Source organism: Lagenorhynchus albirostris, chromosome X (genome assembly GCF_949774975.1).
Source record: "Lagenorhynchus albirostris chromosome X, mLagAlb1.1, whole genome shotgun sequence".
Taxonomy (NCBI): domain Eukaryota; kingdom Metazoa; phylum Chordata; class Mammalia; order Artiodactyla; family Delphinidae; genus Lagenorhynchus; species Lagenorhynchus albirostris.
The window spans coordinates 70,384,118-70,408,080 of NC_083116.1; the positions used below are offsets into that span (position 1 = coordinate 70,384,118).

Genomic DNA, 23,963 nt, shown 5'->3' on the forward strand with positions numbered 1-23,963 from the left:
ATTTGGTGGCTAATCTTTGCACCGACTTGGAAGGGAAACCTCTTCTTGGCCTGAGAGCTTGTTGGAATTCCGCACTGGTCACTCTGGTTGGGATTGTCATTTGGCCAGCTAATGTCACCTTCAGGGGAACAAAAGGTTCAACTTTAGGCACCTCCAGTGGAAAGCCAGTTCTAAAGTGTGCCCTGGAACTCTCCCTTTGAAAAGGGCAACAGTAAAATCCTCTCTAAGATGAGGGAAAATCAAGTCAATTCAGACTTGGGGTTGGGGGTAGGGGTGAAGGGTGCTCACAGACATTCTGTTCCAATGCGTTTCCTTGGTTCAGTAGAGCCTCGAGTGACTGTGAGCCACAGTGCGTAGTCAGGGATTCTGAAGCCCTGGGAGTGGGTTCCCCAGTCTCACTTAGAGCACTGGAGACGTGGCTGCTGCCCTATTCTTCCCTTCCCTGAGGCTGGCCTCCAATTATTCTGGCCTCTGGACAGAGGGAAAATGGCAGTCATCGGGTTATCACCCTCTTGATCACACTGTCCACTAGCTGTTTGGGGACACTATTGGTAGAGCCCCCCTCCCAACCCCAGCTGCTGCTTCTCAACTCAACTCACTTCATCTACCATTTTTTAAAAGTCATTTTGGCACCCACATTCCTGTTTAATTGAATGTGTGTACGTGTGCATATTTTTTTGGATCCTAATTATTTGCAAAGTTAAGAGGCCAAAGGTATCACATTGCCTATCCTGGAGAGTGAAATTCCCATGTTTATTCATCTAACAACCAAGACAGCACCAGTTCTCCTAACTTTGACTCCCTCATTGGAATAGAATCTAGCATGAAAGGGAGGCCTATTCTGTGTCAGAGTTAGTCTGAGGGAACACGTTGTATCCTGGGCGTCTTTGCCGATGGTGATATTAAGGCCCCGTCCTCTAGTGCAGCCAAGTCTGTGACAACAGCTGAGTCCATACGCAGGGACTCCACGTCCCAGGCTCCTTTGACCAGAGAAAAGTTTCTAAGCTCAAGAGTCATAGACTCATAAGGTTGTGCTCATAGCAATGCTTTTTGCCCCTCTCAGGTGTCCCACATCCCTCAGCCTTTCCCTGACCCTGTAGTTTCAAGCCACCTCCCTCTGGCCTCTCAATGGCTACCAGCCTCAGAAGTCCTCACTTCCTAACCAAATCCTCCTCCCTCCTCCAACCTTTTTAAGGCCTTTAAAATCCTTCTTTTCCTGGCCCTTCTTCAGCCCTTCTCACTGCACTGCAGCCCCGATTAACACTCGTGCTCCCACCCTAGTTTCCTACTGCCCTTCTCAGATCCTGGACCAACTTCTCTTACCCCTTTTCCTTCTACCTTGCCATTTTCCCCTCATCCAGTCTCTAAATCCTGGTAGAGCACAGACAAAGCAATAGAAACAGAGAAACTAAACAAGGCTCTGCAGCTACTTGCTCAAACCTAGGTATGTGCAGATATCTGTATGCCCTCATGCTTTCCTGCGCACATACCCAAGCACTTATCTCCAGAGACTGGTGACATCTTGCTATTGAGGAAATGGAAATGACAAGCGAGAGAAGACGTAAGGAAGGTAATTCAAAGGGAAGAGAACTAGGAAAGGTTAAGAAACCCAAAAGAAGAATAAATTTTGAAAAGACTTGAAATAAAGGATTAGTTTGAGGGTTGGTTAAAAAATAGTAATAATAATAATAGAAAGTCTTAGAGGATATGTAAGTTACATGGAAGTCAAGATTTTTTAAAAGATCCTAATAGGTTAAAGCAATATTCTGGCTGCAACGCCATGAAATTAAACTGGGAGGAAATATATGGACTAGGAATTGGGTCCTCAAAAGCAACTGGACACACACAAGATGGGAAACATGGCTTTGCAGCATTTTGTCTGCAAGAGAGTTAGGGAGTTTCGTCAGTGTGAGTCACCACGGCAAGGTGGCCTCCAGAGATGCTAATGCAGTATCGACCTCACTTTAAAAGAACTGGAGACAAATAGGAGCATATGCTCCAGGAGGTCAGTTAGGATGGGGAGAGGACTGGAGCCCAGGCTCCAAGAGATCTTGTTGGAGGAGCTGGGCTTTTGGAGAAAAGAAGACCCAAGGGGATGTGGTCCTATATCTCTGAGAGGCTGTCACAGAGCAGAGGGCATAGACAGAGTCTATGTGGTCACAGGGCACAGATCTAGGATCCATGTGTAGATATTATTAAAAGGCAGATTTTCATTCAAGAGGAAGAAGAATTTTCTAACGATTAGAGCTGTCCAAAGTGGAACAGACTGGAATGAGAAAGGAATGAGGTCTCTATTGCTGGAGACATACAAACAGAGACAAGACAGTCACTTGACTGTCATATCGTAGACAGACTCCTGCATTTGGAGGAGGGTGATTATACTAGGTTATTGTCAATGTTCCTTCCAATCCTAAGATTCTAGGATGCTGTACATTAAAATGAGAAAATAGAAAAACAATAAAAAGAAGATGATGAGAGTGCAGGGGTTGGTAGATGAGTCACAGTTGGGGGGGCACGGGGGAGGTAATGCTGTGTATAGGAAAGAATTGATGAGGAGAAGAAAAGAAACTAGATGGCTGAGAGTGGGTGGGGAGCCAGGACAGCAAGTAGAAGGGCTATAGAATACTAGGAATCTTCAGATTTTTCCATTTAGCCATCCCTTTCATATTGATAAAGTCTTGTGTTCTAGCCATGCAAATGAGCAGAGCACATAAGTCCAGAAGCAAAAAGAAATTCAGTTGAACCTAGAAGAAATGAGGCTAGAAAGAAGTCCAAATGTTGCTAAAAATGGCCAGGCTAACCTGCTATACTGAGACCGTGCCCCTCCAGCCTGGTGACGCATGCTGCCATCAGATAGTGTGTTGCCATGACAATGGTCAGTGTGGAAAGGCTGCTGAATTTTCTGCATTCTGAAAGATTTTCCTGAACCTGCCTACAAGACTATCATTTGTTCTTGCATATAAAACCTCTGTGAGGCTGGCCATTTCTCTCAGTGCCTCCCTCCCCCCACTCATTCCCACCCCCCATTAAACACAAAGGTAGTGGGGCAGAGGCAAGGATTATTTGGGGGAGGTGGATGGCAATGAGGGAGTGGATGGATTAAGCTCCACTCTATGGGAAGGAGGTTCACCAGCATATCTGGTTAAATTTGTTTAACCTTTGAGCTTGGGCTTTCTCTCTTTCTCACATCCCTTAGAAGCACAAAAGGTGGGATTTTTAACCTATTGGAGATGAAACCTGAGGAGGTTCATCGTATAGAGATGCATTCCATATGCCACAGGATGACTGGAGGCACAGGCAGATTTGGACCTCACCTTATCCCATCTTTACTGCCCATTAGACTTTCTAAGAGAGAAAAACGACAAAAATAAAACTATGGAGAGTCCATTCAAGCTGTTAGCTTTATACAGAGAAAAGCTATGTGTTGCTCCCACAAATCGTTCTTCTCGTGCCAATGAATCTTGAAGATATGTGTCACTGTTCACAAGGAAGTGTGGGTTACAGAGTAGATCAGCCTAGCTCATGACCACTACTGTAAAATCACCCTCACACCATCTTCATGTGCTCAGACTTGTTTGTCTTTCCTCTCTGGTTGACGTACTCCAGAGGAGTTGGCTCACAGTGAACCTTCCAGAGTTGGAACAGTGCTGATGTGATCAATCCCCAGAGGCAGCTAGCTCCCTGAGCCTGCCTAGCTCTGCATGGGGAAACAGGGGTAGAGGTTTTCTAATCCCTGGTACTGATGACATTTGAATCAAGTAAAAGTCCCTAGGGGGCCAAAAGCTTCATGTTGCAGCCCAGGCCCGACCTGGTGGGGGAGGGGGAGGGGAAGGTGAGTTGTATATATGTGAGTATGTGTTGCAGTTGTAACTGGAGGTTTCTACGCTTGGCTCTGTGTTCCCAGATTCTACCCCAAGTTTGCCTAAGTTAGAAAAGTAAACAAATGGGACCAGGAGGAAAGGAGCAGGAGGAGAGGAGGAGGTGGGGGGAGGACACAAGAGGAAAGAGCAGGCCTTGTGCCCATCTGCCCTTTCTGACCCTTAATGAAGGAGGCTTAGTATGGCAGCCTCTATGGTGCTGGGTTGGGGAGATGGGCCAGCAAACTGATATGGGTGTGGGGAGAGACACCACAGGAGAAATAATAAGAGTAATAGCTACTATTTATCTTACAGATGAGGAATTCAGAGAGTCTCAGAGAGGATAAATGACTTGGCCAAGGTCACCTTTATTCAGTCATTCAGCAAGGAATTACTAAGCACCTACTCTATGCCACACACTGTGCTAATAGGTGTTGGAGCAGACATTTGAACCCGGGTCTGTCTGAATTGAGACTTTGGAGTCAGGCTGTTTGGCCTTTCCAGTGCCCCTCCTCTCTTTGCAGTGTTGCCCTATCAAGGCTACTCATCATCTGCTTTTCCCAATCACCCCTGGTAAACCCCTCCCACCTTGTACTACACACCCAGCTCCTTCCTTGTGGCTGATCCAAAGCACCTGAAATCTGATGTCTCTCTGGAAATGGGAGGAAATCAGCCATGGACAACATTTGAAATTCTGGTCCCTGACCTAGGTCTTTTAGCCATGCCCCTCTCACCCCACCATACTGTAATTGAAACTTCCACTCCATTTTGAGATGAGTAGAGAAGTAAAAGAGAAGGACAGAAGGTGGAAGAAGCCAGACCACGTGACTCCTGCTGCCTGAAGTGTGCTGTGGTCACCAGGCCCAGTGTATTTACAGTTCCACAGCCCCAAGCTGAGACCCTTTGCACATCTACCGGTAATATTCTTTGGAGAACCACTGTGCTGAATGTAAGCAGCACCTCCTCTAGCAGCCTGAAGTCTGGGATTGACATTCTTCTAGGGACTAGCAATTGGGGCATCAGGTCTGGGCATGTCCAAGGCCTGCTGGAGCCCCCAGCTTGAAGCAGTGCTCCTGCCCTGTGGGACTCTACACCATGGAAACTCGGCTTACTTCCACACCTTCTCTTGCTTCCTGAGAAGCCATGAGGGTAAATTGAAAGTCAGGGTTGGTCCCAAGACAGACTGACCATTTGCTTTAGGGCTTCTTGGAAGGACTTTGGAGCAGGATTGTGGAGGCTACTCTGAGCCAATTTGCATGACTTCAGGTGAGGATCTCTGTGATGTCCATCCCTTATCTCCCTTTGCCATCCCCTATCCTTTCTTCAGCCCTCTTCAGCCCCCTGTGGTCTCTTCCAGGAGCCTCGCTTGCTTCACTAAAGTGTGTAAGAATTGGAAAGGTTGGTTATTGTTGTTGTTACTGTCATTGTTAAGCAAAAAAGTTGTAAATATATCATGCTGAAAATTTTAGAAATTCTAAAATTAAAATGAAGGCTGCTCCCCAAAGTCCTAGTAACTTTGACGGCGGCTTTTAACAAAGGATGAAAACCCTTGGCAGGTTACTTTTGAAGACTTGAAATACCTACCTAAATCCAGGAGGTGGGAACTCCCATTATTGAAAGCCTACTGTGGGTCACCATGCTGGATTCTTTACATTTCATCCTCACTATTACCTCATGAGGTAGGAAACTGGTGCCCGCAGAGCTAATGTAACATGCCCACAGTCACGTAACAAGTAAGTGGTGACATCAGGATTTGAATCTAGGCCTGGTGCCCCTCCTCTTCTTGGCACTATTGCTCAGTCAAGTCTACTCATCATCCCTGTCCACTCTTTCCAGTCGCCCCTAGTAAACCCTTCCCACCTTTCAATGTCTCCCAAAGTGAGGTTCTGAATGAGGTCAATTTTAAGAAGTATCATTGTGTCTCCACTTTAAAGCCCAGCTAAATCAATCAATGAATATTTTTTGGAACTTCCCGTGTGCTTGGTGTCATGGGAGATATAAGAGAAGTTTAAGACATGAACCCTGCTTCTAAAAAACAGCTGAGAAGTCTAGGTGAGGAGACAAAACTAACCCCCTTAGACAGATCAGGACATAATAAGGGCTGGTGCAAGGTAGAAGAAGAAGAGAAGTGAGAAGAGAAGGAGAGTGCTTTCAGAAGGCTGGGATGTTTTGAATAGATAGAATAGGGAAGTGCTCATATGCAACGGAAACTTGGATAGGTGGGAGCCCGGGGCAGTTTGCAGGTTTCCTTGAATTTCAGGCTGAATTGTCCATATCAGATACAATAAATTGGGAGCCATTCTAGGTTCTGGAATTAGGACATGCCATGATGCAGTGATGTTTGGATGGATCATGGTGGTATTCCAAGGGTGAGCCTGCAAAGACCTGGACCAGAACAGTGGTGGTAGGCTACTCCCTATCCTATTCCTCCCGAATGGCTGAGAGCTGTTAAGAAGAGAGTATCAACAGCACTTAGAGGTATGTCATTTATAGGGGATCAAGGAGAAAGGAAGGAGTAAAGATGACTCTGAGGTTTCCAACCTGGATACCAACTGGGATGGGGAGCCATTGAGGCTGGGGGATAGTTTTACAGAAACATATACTTGATGTGTTCTCTTTCAATACATTGAGTTTGAGGTATGATACAATATCAGTATAACTACATGGAAGAATTTGTTGCAGCCAATTAAAAATAAAGTTTTAAAGATAATTTGATGACAAGAGAATAATGCTCATGGTAACAATCTTAAGTGAAAAAAGATATGAACTGATTTAATACCATATAGTCTCAATTTTGTAAATATACATAATGTGTGTGTGAGTGAGTGTGTGGATATGCATAGAAAAACACTAGAAGGAAATATACCAAAAGTGCTAACAGTAGTTATCTTTGATGGTAAGATTGAAATTATGGGTAATATTTTACTTGTTCTGTATTCTTTTTCTGTATTTTTCAAAATTTCTAGCATGAACGTGTATTGCTTTTATAGTCAGAAAAAAAGAAATACATGTTGGAGCTTTTTAAGACAATAATCTTTTATCAGACCTTATGTCCCAGTTTTTGGTTTACAAAATCTGGTCACTGTACCTGCACATAGCTGGAAAAATAAGGGACTGGAGATGGACTATTTTACATGTTTGAGGTACTGATTCCTTTCTTAGGTACCTCTAGTAATTCTAGGGTGCTTCCATTTGTCTTGAAAAGCATGTCATGATGTAAAGCCTCTTCAATCTAGTAGAAGGGCTGAAAATCCAGATAGCTCCCTAGGACCACCTCCCTTTCCAAAACTGTCATTCACTCCAAGGCAACTGTCTCAGTCTTTTTTCTGGGTTTTCTCTTCTGCGCCATTGATCTATGTACCTATTCCTGTCTTGATTACTGTAGTAGCTATATAATAAATCAGGTAGAGTGATTCCCCTTTCTTTTTCAAACTTGTTTTAGCTATACTAGTTTCTTTGCCTTTCCATATAACCTTTAGAATAACCTTGTCTGTATCTTTAAAAAAAAAAACTTGGTGTGATTTTGTTAGGAATTGTGTTTACCTATATATCAATTTAGAGAGAATTCCAATCCATGAACATGGTATGTCTCTCCATTTATTTAGATCTTCTTTGATTTCCTTCATTAGCATTTTGTCATTTCCAGCATACACATCCTTAACAGGTTTTATACCTAAGTTTTTCTTTTATTGATTTATTATGTTTTTCATTTTGGTTTCCATGTGTTCATTGCTAGTATATAGAAATACAATTTTTGTATATTGTTCTTGTATCTTGTGACCTTCCTGAACTCATTTATTATTTCTGGCTGTTTTCTTGTAGACTCCTTAAGATTCTCTACATAGATCACCATCTGCAAATAGAGACAGTTTTATTTCTTCCTGTCTGATCTATATGCTTTTTGTTTCCTTTTCTTGCCTTATTACACTGGATTAGACTTCCAGTGTTATGTTGAATAAGAGCAGTGAGGACAGACATCCTTGCCTTGTTCCAGAACTTAGAGGGAAAACATTGTCTTTTACCATTAAGCATGATGTTAGCTATAGGTTTTGTAGATTTTCCTTAAAAGTTGAGGCAGTACCCCGCTATGTTCCTAGTTTTCTGAGAATTTATGTCATAAATGGATGCTGAATTTTATTTAATGCTGTTTTTGCATCAGTTGACGCTAATACCAGTATATATGTAATTTTTCTTTTTAGCCTTTTAATATGGTAGGTTACATTGATTGATTTTCAAATACTGAACCAGCTTTGTATACCTGGGATAAACCCCACTTGTTCATGGTGTAAAAAAAAAAATATATATATATATATATATATATATACACACACATACATATATATACATATATTTGCTAATTCTAGGAACTGTTTGCTAATTCTAAGAATTCACTGCTAAGAATTCTATTTGCTAATATTTTGTTGAGGACTTTACATCTATATTCATAAGGGATATTAGTCTGTAGTTTTCCTTTTTGTGACACCATCATTTGCTTTCAGTATCAGGGCAATACTAGCCCTATAAAAATGAGTTCAGAAGTGTTACCTCCTCTTCTGTTTTCTGCAAGAGAGAGTATAGAATTGATGTTAATTCTCATCTTTAGTAGAATTCTCCAATGAGACCATCTGGACCTGAAGGTTTTTTTTCAGGAGGTTTTTTTTTTATTTCTACTTTGATACCACTGTGGTCAGAAAACATGTTCTGTATAATTTCAAATATTTTCAATTTGTTGAGGCTTGTTTTATGACTCAGTGTATGGTCTATCTTGGCATGTGTTCTGTGAGTGCTTGAAAAGAATGTAATATATTCTGCTGTTGTTTGGTGGATTATTTGATCAATGTCACTTAGATCCTGTTGGTTGGTAGTATTGTTGAGTTATTCTATATCCTTGCTAATTTTCTGTCTAGTTGTTCTATTATCAATTTCTAAGAGAGTGATGTTGAATTCTCTAATTCTAATTGTGGATCTATCTGTTTTTCCTTATAGCTGTATCAGGTTTTGCTTCAGGTACTCTAATGCTCTGTTGTTTGGTGCATGCACATTTAGGATTGCTGTATCTTCCTGGTAGATTGACCCTTTTACCATTAGGTAATGTCCTTCTTTGTCCATGGTAATTTTTTTGTTGTTCTGAGGTCTACTTTATCTAATATCAATATAGCCACTCCTCCTTTTTTTACTAATGTTTCATGGCATATATTATTCTATCCTTTTACTCTCAACCTACTTATATTTGAAGTGAGTTTCTTGTAGACAGCATATAATTGGATCATTTTTTTAGCCACTCTGCCAATCTTTGTCTTTTAATTGGTGTATTTAGATCATTTATATTCAATGCAATTTTGATATTAGGGATTAAATCTGCCATTTTATTTTGTGTTTTCTCTTTGTTCCCTCTATTCTTTGTTTCTCTGTTTTCTTTACCTTTACTGTTGGCAACTTATACCTTTGTTCAAATTCCATTTTGATTTATCTGCAGTAATTTTGACTGTATATGTTTGTATAGGCTTTTGAGTGGTTGCTCTGGGTATATATTATACATACGTAGCATATCACAGTCTACTGGTATTGCCATTTTACCAGTTTGAGTGAAGTGTAGAAACCTTACCTACTTTTAAGTCCCTTTCCCCTCCCCCATTTGTAATCTAATTGTGTTATTATATAATCTAGTGATATTTCCTCTATATATATTCAGAACTACATCAGAGAATGTCCTAATTTTTCCTTCAATTGTCAAACATAATTTAGAAAACTCAAGAGGAGAAGAAAAATCTATGATATTTACCCATATTTTTACCCTTCGCATAGTTCCTTCTTTCTTCCTTCAAGATTTCTTTTTTTTCTTAATTTTATGTATGTATTTATTTATTTTTGGCTGCATTGGGTCTTTGTTGCTGCATGCGGGCTTTCTCTAGTTGTGGCAAGTGGGGGCTACTCTTCGTTGCGGTGTGTGGGCTTCTCATTGCGGTGGCTTCTCTTGTTGCAGAGCATGGGCTCTAGGCTCGTGGGCTTCAGTAGTTGTGGCTCACAGGCTCAGTAGTTGTGGCTCGCAGGCTCTAGAGCACAGGCTCAGTAGTTGCGGTGCATGCGTTTAGTTGCTCCGCAGCATGTGAGATCTTCTCGGAGCAGGGATCGAACCCGTGTCCCCTGCATTGGCAGGCAGCTTCTTAACCACTGCACCACCTGGGAAGTCCCAGTATTTCTTCTTTCATCATTTCCTTTCCATGTCAAAAACTTCCTTTAGCTAGTCATTTAGGGTGGGTCTAGTAGCAACAAATTCTCTTAGTTTGCCTTCCTCTGAGAATATTTTCATTTTCCCTTCATTCCTGAAGGACATTTTCACTGGATGTAGAATTCTGGGTTGACATTTATTTTCTTTCAGCACCTGAAAAATGCAATGCTGAACCACCTCCTTCTGGTCTCCATGGTTTTTGATGAGAAAACCACTGTCATTTGAATTATGTTTCCCTTATAGGTAAGCCTTTGTTTTTGTTTTTCAGCTTTCCAGATTTTCTCTTTTACTTTAGTTTTCAGGGATTTGATTATGATAGATCTTGGTTTGGATCTTTGACTTTAGGCAGTTTGGAATTCAGTCAGCTTCTTTAATCTGCAGGGTTCTATCTTTTGCCAAATTTGGGAAATCTTTAGCCATTATTTCTTCAAATACTCTTGCAGTCCCACCTTCTTTCTCCTCTTCCTCTGGGACCTTGGTGACATGACTGTTAGATCTTTTATCATAGTCCCATGTGATCCCTGAGGTTCTGCTCATTTTTTTTTACTATTTTTTGTCTTTTGTTCAAATTAGGTAATTTCTATTGTTCTATATATTCCAGTTTACTGATTCTTCCTCTGCCCTCTCTGTTCTGCTGTTGAGCCCATCTGTTGAGTTTTTTTTATTTCACTTATTGAATTTTTCAGTTCTAAAATCTCCATTTAGTTTTTCTTTACTTCTTCTATTTCCTTGCTGAGACATTTTTTTTCATTTGTTTCAAACATGTTTATAATTGCCTGTTGAAGTATTTTTATGATGCCTGCTTTAAACTACTTGTTGGATATTTCCAACATTGCTGTCATTCTATGTTGGCCTCTCTTGTTTGCCTTTTTGTCATTCAAGTTAAGAGTTTTCGGTTGTTGGTATGAGTGATTTTCTATTATATCCTGAACACTTTAGATATTTTTATGAAATCCTGCACCTTATTTAAATCTTGTTTCAGCAGGCTTCCTCTGACACCATGCTGGCAGGGAAGGGAAGCACCACCCCATTACCTCCAGGTGGGGGTAAAAGTCTAGGTTCCCCACTCAGCTGTCATTGACAGTCTGGGGGGAGGAGGGGCACTTCATTACTACTGGGCAGGGGTGGAAATTCAGGCTCCTCGCTCGACCTCAAGGTACCACCCTGGCCAGGGATGGCAGTGGCACCTTGTTACTGCTCCCCATGTGGCCTCCACTGACACAGTGGTGGGTGGGCCTCCTTGCCATTGAGCAGGGATGAAAGCCATGGTTTTTCACTCTTCCTTTTCTGACACCACCCTCATGGGGGGGAAGGGAAGCCTGGTTACCACTAGGCTGATTTTTAATTTTTATGTTTCATTCATTCAGCAAACATGTAATTGGTATTAATATGTGCTAGGCACTGTTCTACATGATAGAGATGTAAAGAGGACAGGTGAAGGCCTTGCCCATCACGGAGCTTACATTCTAATGGGGGAGATAGACAGTGAGCAAATAAATAAATACTTAGTGGTTGGTTACTGATAAATTTGGAAAGAGTGCTATTTTAGATAGGATAGCCAGTAAAGGCCTCCCTGAGGAGGTGACATTTGGGGATAGAGTTTAATGCAGTAAGGGGAGGAGTTTTGCAAAAATTGGGATGAAGAACATTCTAGATGAAGGGGAGAGCAGGATCAAAGCTTCTTAAGCAGGAATGAATTTGGTGTATTTCATGTATGTATGTTTTAATGTGTATTAAAAAGAAATATTGGGGCTTCCCTGGTGGCGCAGTGGTTGAGAGTCCGCCTGCCGATGCAGGGGACGCGGGTTCGTGCCCCGGTCCGGGAAGATCCCACATGCCACGGAGCGGCTGGGCCCGTGAGCCATGTCCGCTGAGCCTGCGCGTCCGGAGCCTGTGCTCCTCAACGGGAGAGGCCACAACAGTGAGAGGCCCGCGTACCGCAAAAAAGAAAAAAAAAAAGAAATATCAATATAACTACCACATCAAACGCTTTGATTTCACACACACCTTGCTTAGGATGAATTTAAGTTTTTTTTTTTAACAGTGTAAGAGAGGTTTCCACATAAGTGATATGTGAACATGGTGAAATTCTTAACAGTACTGAAGTTTAGGAAACAAACCTATCCCTGAAGTGGATAAAATTATTAGCCCCATTTAACATAGGAAAGAACTTAGGGAGGTTGATTAGCTTGTACAGGGTCACACAGCAAGTAAGGGAGGGAGCTGGGATTCCACATGGGAAACTGAAGATCATACCCAAAATTCAGAAGAAGAAATACAGAATTTTCTTTCTGCCAGGTAGAGCTGATGGTTGTTGTATGCAACAAACCAAAAACTTTTGAAGAATAGTTGGAGGCCTCTAATGTGTTTAATTAAGCTTTTTTTTCCTGTTTGTCCAAAGTTCATGCCTAAAGCAATTATATCACTTTAGTCCTCTCCAGCCTTTAGCTCTAAAATAATCAAGGGGCAAAAGGGGTGTTGGAACTTATTAGGGAAAATAAGGTAAACCACTCAGGGTTCTGGAATGACTAACTGTTGACAATTGTCTCCATCTACCCAGAGGCACTTTAACCAACTGAGATTCAGGTGCTGTCTTTAGCACTGCCGCCAAATCCAGCAGTGCTGAGGGGCAGTGTATGCCAGAGTAAGCAGGCCCAACCTCCCTGGCCTTGCTGCCAAGGGACAGCCTTTGCAAGATTCTCACCACAGAATTCCAGAGGAAACTCTGCAGACATCCCAACCCATGGACTGCTCTGCTGTACCTGGACAGGGACATCCCCAAGCTACAGTCAGGTCACCAAAGAGATCTCAGTGTTTGAGAAAGGAAAGCATCTTTATAGGCTCCTGGTTTACCCACATCCTTCTCCCTCTTTGAAGCTCCAAGCATATTTTGGAGGGAGATTTCATAAAGATTTCTAAATTGAGTTAGAATTTCAAGTCTATTGTGACATGCAAATTAGTCCTGCTTGCCTGTTGGCAGCAATGCAGCTGAAGTGCCTAGAGACGGGCCATAAAATGAAAACATCAAAGTGATTAAATGTGCCCAAAGAGCATAATTGAGTGCATGAATAAGAGAAAATAAAACAAATTGATTTTCTCCAGTGCCAGAAAAACAGAATAATTGAGAACAAAATAATAGACTTTGAAGTAATCAAAGTGAGGAATGCACCATAGTGACATAGAAACAGCCAGTTGTGGGAGAGATTTATTATGTTTCTGTTATCATTTTTACAACTTTAATTTCATTAGCTAATAAATACAAATCAATTGGAAAATCAGTCAACCAGAGAGGAGGTGGTCCCCAGCCAAGATTTTTATTCACATCTCTAAAACAGGCTGAGGCGGTGATCCTTTATTTTCATAGGTGCACATATCCCCCATGAGCTGGAAAACAAGTTCTGGGAGGCCTCTCCGCTTTGGAGGTGATGATGTTCTGCTCTGCCGTCACTTTCCACATATAGGTTTACCGATTCAACTTTCCAAAGGATCACTTTTATACCCCGCCAAGGTTTCCAACAGACAGAATTGCATGAGTACAACATCTTGATTTACCAAGATGACATTTTCATGGCACTAACCGGCACCTATGGTCTTGCACTGGGTCATTCTGAATTCACGTAGTGGTGGTGGTAGTGGCAGCTACAGCAGCCACAGCACCTGCCACTCTCACAATACTGCTAAGCATCTGTGGGTCATTGCTTCTATCATCATGTTCCACCCCCACTCCGGGCGCACCACCACCACCATCACCACACACACACACACACACACACACACACACACACACACACACACACACAAGTGACACTGAAATTTAACCAAGAAGGCCAAGCAAGAGTATGCCACCCCTTTGGTGTCCAGCCTGGCAGCCACAATGCTAGGGAGGAGCAGGGGAAGGAAGCCAGGCTGGGAGACTTCTTATGCTGGCAGTAGCAATAGAGCACTGGGGACACCAAGCTATGCTGAGACCAGGTGCTTGAATATCACAGAGCCAACATGAGACCACTGCAGAACTATTTTTATGGCTCCTCCAAGGAAGGAATCCCTCCACCCCACTCCTCGGCTGTTCACGGGTGGGCTCAGTGGCGCTTCACTGCAGGATCCACAATGATGGCTGATACAGTGGTGTTTTTTCCTTTCACGGGAGCTTGAGCTACCGTGGCAGCTGTTGGCACTTCCAGATGTTCATGACACACCCTACCTTCGGGGCTCCACAGTTAGAGGCTATGCCTTTGGCTCCAGTAAAGGTCTTCGGGACCATAGGGACTGTAAGCCAGGGTGTGCAGAACAAGTTGGCAGTGCTGGGACTGGCACTACTTGCTAGCTACATCAGGATGGCATGGTTCATAGATTGTGCCTGCCAGGCAAATTTGTCCTGGAGAATTTCTCTTCCAGGAAGCACCTAGAAGCTGAAAGGAATCTCTGTGACCTTCTGTGGCATCCAAGGCCCAATCGGGATGTACTTTGAGGGGAACAGGGAATGTTAGCACTTCACTCTTTTGTGTAAGAGAGCGAGAGTTTGTCTCCAGTGCAGGCCTAAAATCCCAGCTTCCATTTCCCACTGGTGTTTGGGTGGAGGAAAATGGAGCAAATGGCTTTCACAACTCTAAATCATTATACAGATGTAAGGCTGTATTATTCTTCCTACTGCTGCTATTCCCATTACCCTGGATTTCCCGGCCCAGAATTTTTGTCTGAAAAAGAAATGTGGAGAAAGCTCATGGACCAAAGAACCTGGAGCTGTGACTCCAAAGCGGCTAGGAGGCATCGCCCAGACCGGCAGATAGACTGCTCGAGGCTGAGCTCCACGAGCTGGCTGGCTGGCAGGCATGCAGCACACTCCTGTGATGTCACCTCTCCAGTTACTTGTGCCTATCCCTCCACATGGAGCCAGCAGATTTAGGCACAGGAGGGGAGAAAAAATGAATCATAGGCTATTTTAGAAATCGCTTCGATTCCGTTTGAGACTGCAGTAGTCCCTTGCAAGTTAAGACCAGAGCACCCGAAACATCAGGGTAACATCCTTTAAGTGCTGATATCCTATAAATGCCAGAAGCCTGGGGGATTAATTCACAGCCTCAGGTTCTAATTCAGGCCAGAGGCAGGAAAGTGGTAATTAGTGGTTATACTTAATTGTCATTGAAAGGCTTTCTGATAACGGGGGGGGGGGGGGGGGGGGATCTATATTCCAAGAAAAACAATATAGTTGACAATTTAGAGCTAAAAACTAAAGTCAGTGATCCATTTCAGCACATGCCCAAGGCTTCATAGAAATCCTTTGTTCTGCCATTGTTCCCAGGTAAAGAGTGAGACCCCGAAGCCCGGTGTGATGGGGCAGCAGCTGGGGAACTTGCTCTAGCCTTAGATCACACTAGATGGGCCTCCTCCCCATCTTAAAATTGTTCAGAGGCTCCCCATGGCCTCTAGGGTAAGACCATGGTCTTCTAGGCTCTTGATAATCTGGCCTCTGACCATCTCTGCAGCTTCATAGCACACCTCCCACCCCTGTCCCTGACCCTCATCCTGTGCTCTGGCCACAAAAACTTTGCAGGTGCCTTTATACATCCTGCTCTGTTCCTGCTGCCTGGAACATTCTCTCTCCCTTTGCCCTTCAAGATGCCACCTCCTCCGTGAAGCCTTCCATGCCCTCTCTTTGTATGCCCTCAGCACTCTGTACAGACTGGTATTATGTGGGCTTGTTGCTATGGACTATGATGTGTTTGTCTCCATATATGCCTTCCTTGCTAGACTGAGCGCTCCTTGAGGGCAAGAATTGTGTCTTGTTCTCCTCTGTGGCCCCAGCACCCAGCATAGGGCCTAGCCCACTGTAGACATGGGGAGGGGGTGCCACATCCAAGATCTGCAGATACTAAAGGCTCATGGCAGCAAAGCAGCCCAAGCACCAGCTGGCCAGAAGTGATCCCTTTTATAATTTTTCCCAAAATGTGCCTCATATACCTCTGCGTGAGAGACAATTTGAGGTGACACAAAGACATTTTTCATTTAATAGTCATATTTATTTTAATGTATGTTTTAAAATCTAAGCACAACATTATTGTTGTTATCATTATTGTTATCATTACTTAGGATAAATGAGGCCAAAATAAGTATTAAAATGTTTAAAGTAAGTTGATATAAAGAAAAAGAGTTACTATGAATACAGATGTTAAGTCAATATGACAACATTCCTGAAAGGGGTACTCCTATAATGAAAGTTGGAACACTTTTCAGCAGTCCTAAATTCACATCTCTGTTCCTCTATGGTGCCACTCAGCCTCCAAGGGTTCTGGGGTCGCCCCCAACATTCCTCCAAACTGCTGTGATGCTGACAATCTTCAGAACTTATTTGCCACTTAGCCTGGTGGCATTGAGGCTCTTTTTGTAAGCATATGTCAGCTTACCTCAACCATGTTTCTAAGGGCTTTAAGAGCAATGGCCAAGCTTTAAGCCTCTGTGGCCTAAATGGGATAGTGCTTTATCAGCTGCCCTGTAGCTCTAGAGATGTTCATTCCTTCAGTGAATATTGATTGATCAATTCCTGAGCGCTGTTGAGGGGGCTAACAGTAGTGATAAGCAAGACAGACACGTCCCTGCCCGCATGGAGATTGTGAGGGGAGACAGACAAGTTAGCAAATAAGCACGCAGGATATGTTCAGTGTGCTAAGGATATTGAAGAAAATAGAGCAGGATGATGTGACAGAAAATAAGTGACTGGGGGTGGCCACTTAGACTGGGTAGTCATCAGGCCCCTCAGAGGTGACTTTTGGATTGAGACCTGAGTGATGAGAAGAGTCAGGAATGACAATATCCAGGAACAGAGCATGCCAGGTGGAAGGAATAACACGTGACAAGAAGGGGGAGCCCTAAGAGGGAAAAATGATTCGTGTGTTCCAGCAACATAAAGAAGCCCCGTGTGGCCAGGACAGAGTGAGCAAAGAAGGTGGTGGCAGACAGGAGACAAGAGACGGGGTCAGACCCTGCAGAGCTTGGTGGCTAAGTAGTTTGGATTTTATTCCAGGTGTGATTGGAAGCCATAGAGGGTTTTGAGCAAAGGAGTAACGTGGTTTGACCTAAGTTTTAACGAAATACTCAGGCTGCTACATAGAGAAAAAGGTGTAGGCAACAAGGATAAAAGCAAGGAGACCAATGTTGAGGCTATTAGAGTTGTCCATGCAAGGGGTGACAGTGGCTTGGAGTAAAGTTATAGCAGTGAAGGTTGAAGGGAAGTGGGTGGATTTGGAAAATATTGTGAAGGTAGAGTTGACAGGACTTGCTAATGGATCGATAGGGAGGTTGTAAATGAAAGAGCAGATAAGAATGACCCCAGTCAATGTCATGAAGAAAATAAAAAGCAAAAGGGAACTGTTCTATATCTGTACTGTCCAGTATGGTCACCACTGGCAACGTGTGGCCATTTACATTTAAGTTATTAAAATTAAATTTAAAATTCAGTTTCTCACTTGCACTAACCACATTTCAAGTGCTCAGTAGCCACAGGTAACCAGTGGCTACCATATTGGGCAGCATAGATATAGAACATTTACATCATCCCAGAAAGTTCTATTGGACAATGCCACTCTACGTTAAAAAGACAAAAGATTACAAGAATAAAAAGACAAGCCACAGATTGGGAGAAATTCTTGCAAAACACATATCCAGTAAAGGACTGTTAGCCAAAATATACAAAGAACTCTTAAAACTCAACAATAAGAAAACAACCCAATCAAAAAAATGGGCCAGTGACCTTAACACACACCTCACCAAAGAAGCTGTACAGGTTGCAATTAAGTGTGTGAAAATATGCTCACTATCATTCACTAAGGAATTGCAAATTAAAACAATGAGTTCCACTACATACCTATGAAGAGCTAAAATCAAAACACTGACACCACCAAATGTTGACAAGGATGTTGGAGCAACAGGAACTCTCATTCAGTGCTGTTGGGAATGCAAAATGGTACGGCCACTTTGGAAGACAGTTTGGCAGTTTCTTCCAAAACTAAACATAGTTTTAACATACAGTCCAGCAATTATGCTCCTTGCTATTTATTCAAATAAGATGAAAACTCATGTCCACACAAAAACCTGCACATGAATGTTTATAGCAGCTTTATTCATAATTGCCAAAACTTGGAAGCAACCAAGATGTCCTACAGCAGGTGAATGGATAAACAAACTATGGTACATCCAGACAATGGAATATTTTTCACTGCTAAAAAGAAATGAGCTATTAAGTAACAAGATGTAGAAGAACGTTAAATGTATATTGCTAAGTGAAGGAAGCCAGTCTGAAAAGCCTACATGCTGTATGATTTTAACCATATGACATTCTGGAAAAGGCAAAACTATAGAGACAGTAAAAAGATCAGTGACTGCCAAGACTTTGGGGAAAGGGAGGGAGGGATGAATAGGTGAAGAACAGGATTTTTAGGGCAGTGAAACTATTCCATATGATACTGTAATGGTGGATATGTAACATTATACACTTTTCAAAACTCATAGACCTGTATAACACCAAGAGTGAACCCTAATGTAAACTATGGACTGTACTTAATAATAATGTATAAACATTCATTCAACTGTAACAAATGTACATTCTAATGAAAGATGTTAATAATAGGGGAAATTGCCTCTGAGGGGAGGAGGGGGACAGGGGGGTATGAGAGCTCTCTGTACTTTCTGCTCAGTTTTTCTGTAAACCTAAAACTGCTCCAAAAATAAAGTCCATTAATTAGCAAAAATAAAGTCTATTAATTAGCAACAGGGACTTCCCTGGTGGTCCAGTGGGTAAGACTGTGGGCTCCCAATGCAGGGGGCCCAGGTTTGATCCCTGGTCGGGGAACTAGATCCCACAGGCATGCCGCAACTAAAGAGTTCACATGCTGCAACTAAGAGTTCGCATTATGCAACTAAGAGTCCACATTCTGCAACTAAAAGATCCCGCATGCCACAACTAAAAGATCCCACATGCTGCAACTAAGACCCGGTGCAGCCAAAATAAATAAATAAATTTAAGAAAAAAAGAGCAACAACAACAAAAGACTAGAGTGCTCACCAGCAGCTAGTACTGGCAAAGAATAGACACTCCATAAGTGTTGATTGAATGAGTGGATGAATAAATGAGTCAGTCAGTCAATGAATCAATAGAACCCAAGCCTCCTGGGTCCCAATTCAGTGCTCCTTCTTCTTCTTTTTTTTTTTTTAACATCTTTACTGGGGTATAATTGCTTTACAATGGTGTGTTAGTTTCTGCTTTATAACAAAGTGAATCAGTTATACATATACATATATCCCCATATCTCTTCCCTCTTGCGTCTCCCTCCCTCCCACCCTCCCTATCCCATCCCTCCAGGCGGTCACAAAGCACCGATCTGATCTCCCTGTGCTATGCGGCTGCTTCCCACTAGCTATCTACCTTACGTTTGGTAGTGTATATATGTCCATGCCTCTCTCTCGCTTTGTCACAGCTCACCCTTCCCCCTCCCCATATCCTCAAGTCCGTTCTCTAGTAGGTGTGTGTCTTTATTCCTGTCTTACCCCTAGGTTCTTCATGACATTTTTTTTCTTAAATTCCATATATATGTGTTAGCAAACGGTATTTGTCTTTCTCTTTCTGACTTACTTCACTCTGTATGACAGACTGTAGGTCCACCCACCTCATTACAAATAACTCAATTTCGTTTCTTTTTATGGCTGAGTAATATTCCATTGTATATATGTGCCACATCTTCTTTATTCATTCATCTGTTGATGGACACTTAGGTTGCTTCCATGTCCTGGCTATTGTAAATAGTGCTGCAATGAACATTGTTGTACATGTCTCTTTTTGAATTACGGTTTTCTCAGGGTATATGCCCAGAAGTGGGATTGCTGGGTCGTATGGTAGTTCTACTTTTTCGTTTTTTAAGGAACCTCCATACTGTTCTCCATAGTGGCTGTACCAATTTACATTCCCACCAACAGTGCAAGAGGGTTCCCTTTTCTCCACACCCTCTCCAGCATTTATTGTTTGTAGATTTTTTGATGATGGCCATTCTGACCGGTGTGAGGTGATACCTCATTGTAGACAACTACTTTAAATTTTTAAAGAATATCATGTGGCACGTCAATATGTGGAGCTAAACAAAACAATTTTGGAAGCAAGATGTGGTCACGGGCTCCCAGTTTGTGATCTCTGGGACAGCTCTGCTTTACACCCATGGCACCTCATTTCATTCTCAAGTATCTTGGTTTCAACAATAAATTATATCGTCACCCTATCTCTGATGTACAAGATATATAGGCCCACATGGAGATGGGAAAGTATGGATGGGGCACATGTAAGCTAAGGTGTTAAACTTCATTCATAGGTGGTCGGGAGCTGCTAAAGTTATTTCGGAGCAGAGGAGGCACGTGGTCACAGCTAGAATTGTGCAGGGGACAGCTCCAGAGGTGCGAGCACCAGTTAAGAGGCTGTTGCAGTGACCTGAGTAATGAGAACTGTTAATAAGGTAGAGACAGGGGAACAGAAAGGAGAGGACAGATTTGGGAGACATCTTGAGGTTAGGCTTGGCAACTCATAAGATGTGAAGGGAGCTTGAACTAAGAGATGAAGAATCAAAGATTATCCAGAGATTGTGAGCTGAAGGATTGAAAACACCCAAACCATGATCCAAAAAATTAACTTTTGCTTTGCAAGAGTTAGAAGAATGAAAAGACAGGGAATTCCCTGGTGGCCCAGTGGTTAGGACTCTGTGCTTTCACTGCCGAGGGCCCAGGTTCAGTCCCTGGTCAGGGAACTAAGATCCTGCAAACCACATGGTTTGCAGCTAAAAAAAAAAAAAAGGATGAAAAGACAAGTTATATACTGAGATAGAATATTTGCAAATCATATGTGCAACAGCAGATTTTTATCTAGAATATATAAAGAACTCTCCAAACTCAACTGTAAAAAAAATTCAATTAACAAACATGAAGAGGATATACAGACAGCAAGTAAGTGCATGAAAGGACATTCAACATTATTGACCATTAAGAAAATGCAAATTGAGACCACAATAAGAGATCCTTACACACCTATCAGAATGGCTAAAATAAAACCTAGTGACACCACTAAATGCTGACAAGAATGCTGAGAAACTAGATCTTTCATACATTGCTGGTGGGAATGCAAAATGGTATGGCCACTCTGGAAAACAGTTTGTCAGTTCGTTATAAAATTAAACATGCAACTACCATAGGACCCAGCAATTGCACTCTTGGACATTTATCCCAGAGAAATGAAAACTGTGTTTACACAAAAACTTGTACGTGAATGTTCATAGCAGCTTTTTGTGTAATAGCCAAAAACTGGAAACAGCCCAGATGTCCTTCAGTGGGTGAGTGGTTAAACAAACTGTGCCATGTCCATACCATGGAACAATACTCAGCAACAAAAAGGAAGGAACTTAATGCACCCAATAACCTGGATAGATCTTTAAGGGCAGTGTGCTGAGTGAGAGAAAAAAAAATCTCAAAATGGATTATATACTGTATGATTCCATTTAGATAACATTCTTGAAATGACAAAATTATAGACCTCGGGACCAGATTAATGGTTGTCAGGCTTACAAATAGGGGGTGGAGGGGAGTTAACAAGGTAGCGTTGAGATCTTTGTGGTGATGGAATATTTCTGTATCTTCTTGTGGTGGGGGTTACACGAACCTATACATGTGATAAAATTTCATAGAATATACTCTTACACACAAACACTCATACACACACACACACACACACACAAACGAGTGCATATAAAACTGGTGAAACCTAAATATGGTCTGTGAATTATACCGGTGTCAATTTCCTGGTTTTTATATTAAATAATAATTATGTAAGATGTTGCCACTTGGAGAAACTTGGTGAAGGGTACCAAAAAAGGAATGAACTACTGATACACTGAAAAATTTGCATGAACCTAAAAATTTGCATGAAACTCAAAGGCATTATGCTGCTTGAAAGAAGCCAGTCTTAAAAGGTCACATACTGTTTGATTCCATTTATATGACATTCTGGAAAAGACAACACTTATAGTGATGGAGAATAGGTCAGTGGTTGCCAGGTGGTAAGAGGGGGAGGGGAGGATGTGACTGCAGGGGATTTTGGTGGGTAATGGGACCAGTCTGTTTCATGAATCTTTACGTGTGTTAAAAATTACAGAACTGCACATACCAGAAACAGTCAATTTCACTGTATGTCAATTTAAAATTAAAAATTAAATCAGATAGGGCTTCCCTGGTGGTGCAGTGGTTGAGAGTCCGCCTGCCGATGCAGGGGACACGGGTTTGTGCCCCGGTCCAGGAAGATCCCACATGCCGCGGAGCGGCTGGGCCCGTGAGCCATGGCCGCTGAGCCTGCGCATCCGGAGCCTGTGCTCTGCAACGGGAGAGGCCGCAGCGGTGAGAGGCCCGCGTACCGCGCAAAAAAAAAAAGAAAAAATTAAACCAGATAGGCATGTGGGTGCTGATTTGTTTTTCTTTCCTTCCTTTGTTCCATTCAGCCATTTATTCAGCCATTTATTGAGCACCTACTATGTGTGAGACACTGTGCTAGACTTTGGAGATCAACCAAGAGTAAGGCAGCCCATGTCCCTGCCCTCATAGAACATCCTTCCTGTTTTAGAGGAGAAGTGGTCAGTAGGGTTTGAAGCCCAGTATTTCTGCTTGGGGAAGTGGGACAAGGAGAAGACTGTGGAGGGACCAAGGGAGCAAACTTTTCCTTCCTAGAGCCCAGTCCTGTAGGATTTCAAGTGATTGCTTTTCCAAGATTCTTAGACCTGAGGGCTGGGGGAAATCCCCAATTCGTATTTCACAGGTACTCATGAGAGAAAATGCTAGGAGGGTTGTGCCTTGCTAAGCGGGGGTTGGGGGTGGGGGGTGGGGGTGGGGGGGAAGAAAGGTTGGGGGCAGGGGAAGATCTGATGCAGTTAGTGAGATGCGAACTCTGAAAAGTGTTGCTGGAATATGTGTGTGTGTGTGTGTGTGTGTGTGTGTGTGTGTGTGTGTGTGTGTGTGTGTGTGTGTGTGTGTGTGTGTGTGTGTGTGTGTGTGTGTGGCTTAAAACAATCAGGGCTGGGTTCAGCTGAGTGGTTCTTCTGCTGGTTTTGGCTGGGTTCACCCAGCACTGCAGTCAGCCAGCTGTCAAAGGCCTCACTCACATGTCTGGTGGGTGGCTGGTGGTTGCTGGCATAACTGGGCCAGATATCTCTCACCATCCAGCAGTCTAGCCTGAGCTTGTTCATATGTTGGGGGTCTCAGGGTTCCCAAGGGCAGCAAAAGAACTAGCCCCAAAATGAAAGTGCCTTTTCTTAGCAGCTTTATTGAGGTATAATTCACATATGTTACCTGAATTTGATTTTTGTTTTCTCTCCTGTTTGTAGGGAATCTGAAGCATGTGGTCTAGTTGACAAAAAGAGATCAGGTTTCCAGAGCTGAGGAGCAGTGCCTGTAATGAAGACAGCGTGTTTATGGGAGCAGTGTGTGGAATTTGTGACTGCAGGGGAAATTTGGAGGAATTTTACTTCCTGAAAATTTCCAAGGGGCACCAAGTGGCAGCTGGCCTCCTGGGGTGAGGCAGGCAGGCACCCCAGAGGCCTCAACTAGACCTAGGGGAAGACAAAGATTTCCAACACTTAAAGTGTTTATTTTTTAAAAACACACAGATGCCGTTTTTAATCTTTGAAAATTATTTTTAAGCAAGTTGGGGAGGGGGTATTTTTATTTTCTTAAAGGAGACAGATCAGAAGCTGGAGGAAATCATGGAGATTTGATTGCCAGTTTGTGGGGCGGGGGGAGCTGACAGGCAGGGTTTGGGCCTCAGGACCATCCAGGTGGAGCCTCGGGGGGTGGGGGAGGGGGGCTGG

At 42.8% G+C, this 23,963-nt stretch overlaps 1 protein-coding gene across 4 annotated transcripts in view; it reads left to right on the top strand.

The window, feature by feature from the left end:
• Positions 1-23,755, top strand: part of HDAC8 (histone deacetylase 8) — a 243,585-nt gene extending 219,830 nt beyond the window's left edge. For 2 of the 4 annotated variants that reach the window (XM_060137598.1, XM_060137594.1), the window contains one exon: positions 23,481-23,755. In XM_060137598.1, the coding sequence (XP_059993581.1) occupies positions 23,481-23,489 (9 nt within the window). In that variant the 3' untranslated portion in view covers positions 23,490-23,755. Of the gene's footprint in view, positions 1-4,172; positions 5,124-22,601; positions 22,675-23,480 lie in introns of all 4 variants that reach the window. The other 2 variants (XR_009538448.1, XR_009538449.1) reach the window with 2 other exon arrangements.
• The last annotated feature ends 208 nt before the right edge of the window (positions 23,756-23,963 follow it).